Below are 12,342 nucleotides of genomic sequence, written 5' to 3'. Positions count from 1 at the left end.
TCCCAGCGGTGGAGCCTGACCCGGCTGCCTCCCAGACGTGGTCTTTGGCAACTGTGGATGGGCAGGGAGGGCGATGATGGTATTTTATTTTAGAGGGAGCGAAGAAGTGAAGGTGCGAGGACTGCAGCTCGCTGTAATGGAAGGAATAACAATCGGAAAAGTGGGCTGGCTGCCCCCCCGCTTCCCCCCCCCAGGCTTTTCTCGCCTTGATCGCGGGGGTGGTCTTGGTTAAGGGGATGGTGGCTTGACGTGCCCATCTCTTTCCTCCCCCGCTTTCATTCTCCCCCCCAACCCATACTCTTCTCTAGCTCCTATGTCAATTCAGGGTCCCGTGTGTTATTATTTAAATGTCTCTACGTGAGCACAAAACAGTGTTTGCTGAGGATGGGCAAAGTGTGATTACTTGATCATCTGCCTGTCAAAAATAAATAAATAAATAAATAAACAAACAAATAAATAAATAAAAATAAAAAAATAAATAAATAAGAAAAGAAAAAGAAAAGGAAAGGAAAGAAGTAAGAAGAAAACTCACAAGATACAACCCTCGCTCACCCAATCATCATACCATACACTCACTCTGCTGGAATAGCCTCCATAGCTTTAAATGCAATTACCTACTGAAATGGTAGTCTTTGGGGGCTATTCGGATGGTGGGGGCTGAATTTAATTTTTAGTGTATTTTCGTTTCCTTTCATGGCTTTACCAGAGCTGCAATGAAGATAAAATCGAACATCGACAGCATGCAGTTACTGCTTTTTGTTTTCTTGATGTGGGACCCAATCAGGTGAGACATTTATCATATTTGACTCTTTTAATTCTGGGTAAAGGTGTGTTTCTTGAATGGCATCAGGGTAGGGTGGCTTTGGAGACGCTAGAGTATCTTGAAGTATTATTTCTAATGAAGAAGGGTTGTACCAAGAAACTGAACTATGCAGTGGCAGAGATGATAAAAAGTTCACTGCTTCATGCTTTTCGCTATAAATGCAAAAGTGAACAGAAACATTGTCTTTAAAAAAAAATCACTGAAGGAAACAATACCCTTTGAATGGCATGTTCTTGCAAGGAATTGATTAAGTTATATGCATATCACAACACCAAAATGCATTGAAGGAGTCAACAGTTTTCCTTTAAGCCACACAAACTGCACAAACTAAAATGATTTGAGTGTTAACTTAATTTTTCTTCTTTCTTTCTTTCTTACATTCTTTCTTTCTCCCTTTCTGCTTCTCTCTCTCTTTTTTAATGGTCTTGGCTCTTTTAGTCAACACAGAAAACCTAAATGATATGTGAGCCTTAAGCCTCTAGGTGGAGGTAGTATACAACTTCACAATCACAAACAATAAGATAAAAGCTTGATTTATTAATCAACTTTTTACATTATTCATTTGGATAGCTTTTGTTCTTAAAATGGTTATTACCATAAAGAGTACTGATTTTAAACATGCAACTAATTTTTTTTGCCTATGTTCTACAAACATGAAATAATTTTTATTGCATTCAGTAACTTCATCATAGCTGTAGTCTTTTCTGATTGTTTATCACCAATGGGCATCTTTTATTTATTGATTTTAGTATGCTTTTAAGATAACAGGGGACATAAAGTATAAGAGTCATAAAAATGTTCATGTAACCATTCCTTTTTTAAAAAACAAAACAAAAACAAAACAACACCCTTATTATATCTCTATTTCCCTTAAAATTTTTCATTTTCCTCTCTAAATAGTTGTCCAAGTATGAAAATATTTTCTAGAATTGAGAAAAATCTCTCCGTAAAGCCTTATTTTAATTGGAGGATATCTCATTAACACCTTAACACTGACTTTAGAAAGAAACTGTAACATGTGATTAAAAAAACACTTTTGACTGAAAATCTCTACGTGGAACTTTGTGACTGCTCTCTCAGTGATTGGTTTTAAAATTAGCTTAAGGCAGTATAGAAGCTTGAGGCTGGAGGATATGAACTAATTTGCTTACATAATTTAAATATGTTTATCTTCAATTGGTGTTTTACTGTTTTTCTGCTTTCAAGACAATATTTTAAGTTGGTTACCAATGTCTGATGTATTGTGACTATTTTTAGCTACTAGCTGTATAATCATTTAAATGCAAATGGACTCTGTCAATGATACTTTACACAATACATCTTGCTCAGCATGCAGATTACACTGAATCTTTTCTTTTAAAGGAGTGAACAAAGGAGGTCAATTAATAATCTTTGAAAATCCTCAGCTTAACCGTATTTCTCTCTATTGGTTTTCTGTCCTCTATTTAACCAGTGATGCTCATGCCAGTATTTTATTCTATTATATAAAAGATTCTCTTTATTTATTTATTTATTTATTTTTGACCAATAATTTAAATCTCTGATTCATTCTGGGAAAAACGGCAGTGCAAAGGGACATTCTGTTTTATACATCCTTTGCTTCTGCACCAATTTGCTGGATGTCACAAAACCAGGCCTCTGGCTTTCTGATGGACAAATAATGGAGAGAAATCACTGTTTTTAACCCTCTTTCCTGTGATATTTCGAGACCATTTGTTCTTTCCACAAATTTACCACACGCAGGCTTACAAAAGTAGCTGGGCATTTGAATCTCTGGGGGACCCCTGTCGCTCTCCTCCAAGTCCAGGCAGCGGGGTCCCCTCTAAGGCCCTCTGCTGCTCTGTGTGTGCCTTGATCCTTTCAGAGCCCACCTCCACCTCCTGGCTGCACAGGAGCCTGGAACTCAGCCAGCAGAGTTCCCCTGATGTCTATATTGCACTTGGCCATTGGGTGGAGGTATACCCAAAGTAAGGAAATCGTCTTGCTTTAAAAGAGAAAAAGACATAAAAAGGAAGACATCCATGAGGAAGATAGAGAAATTTAGTGCCTTGAAGGAAGCAATGTTTTTCTCAATTAATATTTGCATCACTGAAGAATGATTTCAGGTGATCCTTGGATTATGGTAGTTGGAATTACACTATTAATAGTGTCTGCATGTGATAATCTACAATCATTGCATATTCTAGGGCAGTGATGGCGAACCTATGACACGTGTGTCAGAGGTGACACGCGAACTCATCTTTTTGGTTGATTTTTCTTTGTAAAATGGCATTTAAATATATAAATATCAAAAATAAAAATCTTTTTTATACTATGGTTGCAGATATAAAAGAATTTCTATATGTGACATGGCACCAGAGTTAAGTTAGGGTTTTTCAAAATGCTGACACGCGGAGCTCTAAAGGTTTGCCATCACTGTCTTAGGGAATGAATTTTAGGGGCGGGGGAAGGGATGACACACACACAACGCTGTATAGTAGATATCTGGAAGAATTTTGACATCAAACTTTCTAATCATCTGGTATTTAGTACTCATTTTCCATAGCATGTTTACCTTCCCCATTGACATACTGGCATTTATAGAAGTGAAAAGAAGAGGAAAATGGGTTGCACTAATAGGGAGCCTTGCAATTCAAATCAAGAAAGAAGAGCATGGTGGTATTTTCGGAACACGTATATGTATTTATATATATATAATATATCAGTTTGTAAAATTATCTGTTTAGGTTGGTGCTGGCGAACATCCAAGAAGATGGGCCAGAAAACAACATCACCATTTTTACAAGAATTCTAGACAGACTCCTGGATGGTTATGATAACCGGCTTAGACCGGGACTCGGAGGTAAAAAGATTTTTACTTTCTTTTGAAACTCTCATGAAATAATGCCTTTAGAAGTTAAGATCAGTATGTATATTTTGATACATTTTATGTATAAATGCATTTCACGTGTTAAAAAAAAGATAGTTAATAGAAAATAAGTCCTGACCTTTGGCATGAATAGCTTTGAAATTAGTTCATTTACAATAGCTAAGTTTTGTAAACTTAAGTGTATGCTAAAGGGTAACATTATTGGGCAGAAATGCTTGTAACATCTTTGGTTTCCCTCACCACATTTTACAGATGCCTGTTTTAATATCAGTACAGATATGCAAAAATGAGCTGCATAAATAATAGTGTCTGAGTTGTATTTCAACACATACTCTTTTTAGGATTCTGTGATGATATTTCTTATGCAGCATGTGGCATTTCTAAAACGCAGCACAGGTTTGGCATTCTTGAAACTTTCAAAGACATTTTCCATATATGTGAGCTGTAGGCCTACATTTATTGGGCTGTGGCACAGTTTGACTTGAAATGTAAACATTCCTTTTTCACCTCAGAAAAAAATCTATTTTTATTCATGAAGGTAAAGAAAATTAGGCTTGGCTAATATGTTAAATTTTAATTATCTTTGAGCATAGCTGGATGATACTAAGGAGATTAGGTGAGAGTAGGGATTCTGAGTCAAAATATTGTTACTCATCCCTTCTAACGTGAGATATTTGCTTTTTTTATTTGAATCCTGAGAAGCACCTTGCATTTTAAGAGAGAAGTGTCATAACCAGAAATATGACACATTGTATCTCTCAGAAATAATTCAGTTGACTAATTTACACTTATTTTTCCAAAAGGAAAAAAAATAGAAAGGAACAGAATATTTCCTTAGTAATTAATATGTCTAATGCTCATAAATATAAGGTACTACTGTCCATGTTAGCATACATGGCCATGTGCTATTGCCAAACATATACAATAGAAATATGCCTAGCGTAAGGCTTTCACAATTCATGATAGACATTTGCGAGGTAGATTGCACTAAGGCAGATATTTTTCCTAAGCCATAGATCTTATTATTTTTAAGTAAATGATGTGCTATCAAAAATATTTGAGCTAGACCTTGGCTTTTGTCTCTGAGGCTCTAGGAGGAAGAATTACACTGTGGTTGTATGGTGGGTAGTAGAAACGACTTGTTGCAGGACATGGGTGTTGCCATTTATCTCTTTATATTTATTTTGTAATATTCTGTACATTCATTTTTACTGCCATTGTCAGGACTCAAATATAGATCCCTGTCACCATATTATTTGGGTTAATACAATAGATTAAATGGATCTCCTTGCCTAGTGTTTTTGTTCCCTAAATTTTATCTGCTATTATACATATTGTAATGTTATTTGTATTCTCTTATTCTTATAGTGCTTTTATATGTCACTCTATTCTCTTGATCAGATATCTTCCTTGGCTCCCCATTGCCTTCAGTCAATGGCCGTGAGGAGTAGTGGAAAGAATATGGACCTTGGAGGCCGATAGATCTAGATTGAAGTTTTTGCTCCACCCACACCCAAAGCTAAGCTGTGGCCAGATAGTCTCTGCTTCCTTTTATTTAAAGTAGCCATGCTGTATCTCCCTTTTTACTTCATAGGTTTGATGATAGGATCATATAAACAAAAAAATATACATAAAGCTGGTGCCACACACTAACAGTTCAACAAGATCTATTCCATCTCTCCTCCTTTAGATATCTAAGTTGCCAATCAAGGTTTTCTACAATCTACTTCTCTGGTCTCATTTTTTTGTTTCCCCTCTCATGTGTTCTGCACTTCAAATGTATCAATTCATTTTCCCTTGATAATCCAGTCGAGTCTTCTCCCATGGCCTTTGGTCATATTATCTGCCTCTCACTGAAATTATTTTTCCTCATCCTCTCTGATGATCTAAACTTTACCTTTCCTATAAGGACCACCTCAACACTCGTCCTCTGTAGTAAAGATTTTTCATCACTAAATTGAAGCACCCAGATTCCATTTTCTCTCTCTTGAAATTCTTTAGCAGTTGTTGGCTCTATATCTCATTTGGTACTTATTATGTGCTATCTTGGATTATTTATTACCTCTTTATGTATCTCTTGTTACTTTAACAAGATTGCAAGCTCATTGAGGCAAGATATTGTATCATAAATCCTGTGTGCCTCAGCAACTAAATATTGATTTGCATATTGTGGCCGTAAAATAAATGTTGATGGCTTGATTAACTTTTCTGTGACCAGTTAATCATCTGTAAAATGGAGCTACTCATATCTGGCTGACCATGTTGAAGTGATATGTTGAGCATCATGCTGCAGAATTACCGTAGTGTTGCTTAGTGAAGAGAACTTAACTTTAGACTGCGGAGATTCAGGAAAAATCCTGGTCCTGGTACTGAACAGTCCTATGACCTTTGAACACTGAGCCTCTCTGGGTCACATTTGTCCTGTATAGAAAGAGATTACTGATAGTAATATTCTTAGAGTGTTGATGAATGACGTATGCTAAGAATTTAGCACAGTAACTAGTATATAGTAGAAAGTTAATAAATAATAGCTAAAAGAATTAGAAAAACTCTCCAAATGTACTGGTGTAAATTTAAATTATTATTGTGGTTACTTCTGCATCCAAAATTCTTAGTCTGAATGTTCATATGTCATTCCAGATAGAAAGTTCAGGGAAATTACTGTGTCATTATGTCTCAGAAATTAATAAGGGAAAAATGGGCTTGATCCTATTTTAATATATCAAGCTGAGCATCTCTATTGATGAATAATTTGGGTAATTAATCTCAATTATTATTTTCTTTCTTTTGTGAGTTTCATATAAATGAATACACAAGAAAGAGCAATCAGTTTTGGACCAGGAGTTAGAAAAATTATTCTTTTCACCTGGCTGTGTCACTTACTAGATCTTATCTCGACAAGATACTTAGACATTCTGAGCGCTGGTATTTTCTGTGGGAATGTGGACATAATTGTATTTTATTCTGAGCGAAGGAAGGGAAATTGGGATTCATATATGTAACAAAGGTTATGCAATATATTGAGTGATAAAATTTTAAGATATTTAATGATTAATAATAGGTCTTCTTTAAAAATTAAGTCAGGTCCTGCCACTCACATGCTCAAAACCCTGCAATGGTTTCCACTTCATTCATAATTAAGCCGGGATTTCTTGTGCTGGCCTCCAAGGGCCTGCAGGATCTGCCTCTCTGTTCTCCCTCTGACCTCACCTCACCCAGCTCTCCTTGCTGCTGCTGCTGCTGCAGTCACACTGGCTTCCTTTCTGCTCGCTGAGCGCACCAGGACACTCCTGGGAGCCTTTTCCCTGGATCTCCATTGATCTCACCTTCTCAATGACACCTATCCTGACCAACCACATAAATACAAGATAATTTCTATCTTTGTTAATTTATGTCAATTGCTTATTTTTGTCTATTTTGCTAGAATATAGGCTGTTTGAGGTCAGGGATTTTGGTCCATCTGTTGTTTGGTGAACAAGCATTGGTAAGCACTCCATTGAAGACATCTTGAATAAATATTAATTGTATTTACTTATTTAATTTTATTTTTATATGCTACTGGGAAAAGGATCAAATATAGGACTTCTTCCTTTTTGGACTTATTCTTAAAATAAATGGAGCGATTGTCATTTAATTACCATATTAGACTTTCACTCTTAATATCAGCATATTTAAGGCCAAATTCTTGGTGAATTGGAATCTTTGTTACACCTATTACTCGGACTCCTGATTTAAGGTTAGATGTAATTCTGCCATGAACAAGCTGTGATTTGGGATGATTCATTTATCTGAACTGTGACTTCATTTTCTCATCTGTAAAATGGGAGAAGCTCTTACTCTGTTTATATTTCACAGGAATATTGTGGGGCTCACCTAGTAAATTAAAATTCTTAAGAAACCATAATGTGACGTACACTTGGTAAGTATTATATTGTTAGGAATAGCAGAGTTCTTCAAGGAGAATATCATCTATCCTTTAAAATCATGACCAGAAAATATTGCTATGTCTTGTGCATTTTTTGGTTTACTTCCTAGTGAGCCTGGAAACTTGAGATGGGGTTGCCTTTATATCTTATCTACCAAGACCACACATTCAGTAGTTAGAATGAATAACTGAATCAATTTTTTTCCTTTTGTCTTCATTTTAGTCATTGGAGCTAACAATTCATCGTATGGCTCATCTATTTCTATATTCCATAAAAGGCTTTCCAATTGTTAGCTGATGAAAGGAGCAACATTTGTTTTTTGGATTAATTTTATGGGGTCATTGGAAAAATGAATGTGTAGACAGGCCTTGTATATTTTGACAGCTAACATCCACAATGCTAAACAGTGACAACTATTAGAAATGACAAGGCTTGCTATCTAAATTATAGATTCAGTCTGGAAAATCTGGATTGAGTACCATGCTTAATTGCATTTCAAAAGCTGTTTTGAGGAACCTTTTTCTCCCCTCACCCCATTCTCTCATTTTATACTCTGAAACCTTGAAGAATCTTTCAGCTGAAAACCATGAAAAACATGATGTACAATCATAGACTTAGTGGCTGAGGGTGAATTTTCAACTTCACTCTAGGATACTTATCCTTAAGCTATAGGGAGATGTGTGATAGCATGTTCTATGCATTTTACTACCCTCAAATTTATAAAAATAAACTATAGGCTATTCAGTGGCAAAAATAATATAGAAAAATCTGATCACTTCCAGAACCTAAGAGGAGTCTGACCTCAAAATAACATCTTATTACTCTATAAATAATGGTTAAGATCAATGCTTCTGGATACCAACATCTTTGGATTTCAATTCTGTTGCCACCATATATTAACTAAAAGACTTTTAGCATGTTACTCAACCTCTTGTTGCTTTTGCTTCTTTATTTGTACAATGAGAGAAATTATGTGACATTGGTTTTCTTGGACTTACTCTTCCTCTCTGTAAAAAATCAATAAAATACAATTAAAAAAAAAACAAAAACCAAAAAAAACCAACATATTTTTATCGATTTCAGAGAGAAAGGGAGAGAGGGAGAGATAGAAACATCAATGATGCGAGAGAATCATTAATTGGCTGCCTCCTGCACACCCCCAGTTGGGGATCAAGCCCATAACCCAGCATGTGCCCTTGACAGGACTTGAACCCAGGACCTTTCATTCCACAGGCTGACACTTTATCCACTGAGCCAAGTCGGCTAGGGCTGGATTTAATTTTTTAAAATCTAAATGCTTCAAACAGTTTCTGACATGCAGACTAAAACCTCAACACATATTTATATTATCGCTGTTATTGTTGGTCCCATTCCATTACTCCTTCTATGAATGCAATAAAGGGTATCACCCCATCTTTCACTTAAATTATAACAGCTGTGACAACTAAAAAATGATAAAATTGTAGCTTATATAACCCACTTTTAAAGAAAGGAGATGTTTGTCTTTCTTATACAATTAGTTGCATTTGGCAGACACACCTTTGTATATTTATGGAATCTCTGTAAAAAAAAAAACTATCACAAAAGAGGTATGACATATTTAGTGCTTTTTGTAATTATTATCATGGCATGTAACAATTTGGCATCATCAATTCACGATAATGAATTTCCCTATAGGAGCAAAGTTATATTTACAGGAAAAAAGCTCATGATAAGACATCAGTGGTGATTTTAGAGACGTAAAACTGGAAGAAGTATATCAACCAACCTAACCTGGGATGTGCCAGGTACTTCAACGCCAAAAGGTTTGGGTCTTGCAACTCGAGGGTGTATGCCTGATGCTTGCCAGCATCATATGGGGTGAGGGGTGGTGGAGGCATCTGGAGGGGTCTTCGATCTCCCTAAAGAATTAAGGAGGGAGAAGGGGGAAAGTAGGCTGCAGGATGAGCACAAAGGAGGAGATTGAACTCAAGAAGTTCTAATCTCAGATGGAGGGAACGTAAGTCCAGGTATTGGGGATTCAGCTTCTTTGAAAAGCTGGGGGATTTGGGATTCACCTCATTCAGCAGCTGTGATTGGGACTGATGCTCTCCAAGCGGCACGAGAAAGCTAGATTCTGGTCTGTCTTCCCATCTGACTTCGATTTCTGGGATTCCTAGAAGTGTTCATGGGATGATAATTAATGTTCATGGGATGCCTCGGCATCGGAAAATTTCAGAGACTTTTTTCACTCTCTACCACCAGATCTTCTTTACTCTCTTGAGTTTGCCTAAAGGTCATGGGAATGCCGCATTTGATTATTTCATGAGTGAGAAAATGGAAATGAGCTAGGGTGATTTCACACAAGGGTGTAAATAGCTTTCAGGAAATGTGTCAGTGACTAATATCAAGTCATTTGTCATTTCCTATTTATTTAAAGTTACTTGTGGAAAGCATGAAACATGGAAAGCGGAAAGGTGCTCGCTGCCTGCAGTGGGATTCTACCGGGGAGGCTGAAACTCTGGGCATGCCTTCCAAAGTCAGTTCCTTCAATGTTGTCGCCTGGCCTGCGGCTCTCCCTCCGGCACTGAAATCATATGGGCTCCATCACAGTGCATGTTAGGTTACACACACACACACACACACACACACACACACACACACACACACACACACACACACACACACACACACACACACACACCATGGGAAGTTATGCACATATATTTGGATCCTTTCTAATATTTCAAGGCAAGACTAAGGAACATGTTAGTGTTTCTGCACACCCTCACTACCGCTCTGTGTTGCTTGCCCACTCTTCATCAGAGAATCTTACGAAGACAGACTTCTTCTGAAATGTTTAGAGTGAGCTAATTTTTGCAGAACATTTTCTCAGTTTGTTGTTTTAACTAGATATGTAGCTTGCAGTTATTTCACAGGAAAGGCAGAATGAGTACATGGAAGCAATAATATGCCTTAGATTGTATGGTGGAATTTATATTCCCAAATAGCGTCTCTCCTGCAAAATCCAAGTAACCTCATCAAAGTATGTGACCCAGAGAATATTACCTATGTTTTAATGATCTAACACCAAGGCTTTCTTTTTCCCTTAAAACATTTTTGGTTAATAGTAGTTTGTTCTCTCAACCATTGCCTCTAGAAAGGTGTTGCTCTCAGCCATCAATTTGAGGGATTGTTGTTCTTTTTTTCTTTTTTTTAGGCATAACATACCTCACCCACTGTATTGTTGCCCTCTAGCATTTAAACTCAAGTGCAATCAAAGTGTTTTTGTTTTTCCCCCTCTGTAAACATCCAGTGGATGAACTGGACCATACGCATGACTGATCCATTTGTGTTAGTATTATTTTTTTATTGCTACAGCTCAATCATATTGTAGAAATCTATGTTACTAGTGGCAATGGCCACGTAAACAGCTTGGCTGGTCAGTAATTCGTTACTCTTCAGTGTATCAACATAGAAGGAGTCAAATGAAATTATTCTAGCTTGCTGTTCCCTAACACATGTATATTGGAGACTTCCTATGTTCCAGACATTTGTAAGATATAACAACGTAAATGTGTAATGATGGTTTCCAGGGGATGCCCTTCCTTGGAGGACTGATGAGGTAGATACACTATAATTGTTAATATAACTTGAACCACTAGAACACATTGTCCCATTATAAGAACATACTATTGAAGTTTAGAAAAGTAAGAAATCACTTTTACTTGTACCATATATAATCCTGTTCCTTATGCAGAGTTCATATATTCAACTGATTTTTACTAAGGGCCTAGGATTTGCTGGGTCCTACTTTAAATATGATGATGAACAAGAACCAATCATTGCAGAAATTTACATCACACCAGATTTTGGCTCTTTCTGCCTTTTGAGTGTCCTTGACATTAGTTCCTTTTTCCCCTTCTTAGTTAAGAACACTATATAATCATGCTATATTTCTTTTATTGAACTGTAAGTTTTATCTCTGAAAGGTGGGAGTGATTTCTGGTATATTTACTGCCAGGCTGAGAGTCATGCTATCTAGGGAACTAAATAGCAATCAGAGAGCATGTCTGCTGTAGGGGTGATCAGAGTGTTTGAGTTGAGTGGCATTCCCAGATGTAAGAAAGTAAGTGTTAATCCTAATGGAAACTTCTGGATACTACTCAGTTCTCTTTTTAAAGGCAACTTATTTTCTGCCCTTCTTAATTTGTTTTCAGCTGCAGATGAATTAAATAATAACTAGATATGTCCTATGCAATAAAAAATAAATGACATGAGGTGTAATATAATAAGTATTTGGATTTTTAATATTCCTGATAAAACAGAATTCCGAAAACTTATTTTTAACTTGATATACTCCCATTCCTTGAGGTACATATTTTATCATTTAAGAGTAAGGAATGAAGAGAATAAAATTAATGTTTAAATTCAAAAAGATTTCATGTAGAAGCTCATCAAATTAGGGAAATCAATTTATCATAAGACATTGGTCCCTTAGAATTCCCCATTGGGTTTTCTAATTTTAAGTAACTTACCATAGGTAATAGTTTTCAAATCTTTGTAAGTTTTTATTATGTTTTCAAAAATTTAAAAAAACTAACATGTAGGAAAGGATGAGTCCATATTTACCTTAATTTGACATAAGTTAAGTGATGTAAATTTTTATCTTTTTACATTTCTACTTGTTTTTTTAATATTTAAAACATATTAAAATTGATTTCTGATAAAATTTAAAAATATAG

The 12,342-nt window shown here is 36.1% G+C and overlaps 1 protein-coding gene across 1 annotated transcript in view; it reads left to right on the top strand.

Moving 5' to 3' along the window:
* The window catches only part of GABRA2 (gamma-aminobutyric acid type A receptor alpha2 subunit), a 102,054-nt gene that overhangs the window by 455 nt on the left and 89,257 nt on the right, over positions 1-12,342 (top strand). The window contains exons 2-3 of the mRNA XM_006759275.2: positions 707-784; positions 3,550-3,665. Of these exons, the coding sequence (XP_006759338.1) occupies positions 714-784; positions 3,550-3,665 (187 nt within the window). The 5' untranslated portion in view covers positions 707-713. The remainder of the gene's footprint in view (positions 1-706; positions 785-3,549; positions 3,666-12,342) is intronic.

Source organism: Myotis davidii, unplaced genomic scaffold (genome assembly GCF_000327345.1).
Source record: "Myotis davidii unplaced genomic scaffold, ASM32734v1 scaffold455, whole genome shotgun sequence".
NCBI classification, from domain to species: Eukaryota; Metazoa; Chordata; class Mammalia; order Chiroptera; family Vespertilionidae; genus Myotis; species Myotis davidii.
This window is presented reverse-complemented; position numbering and strand designations above follow the sequence as displayed.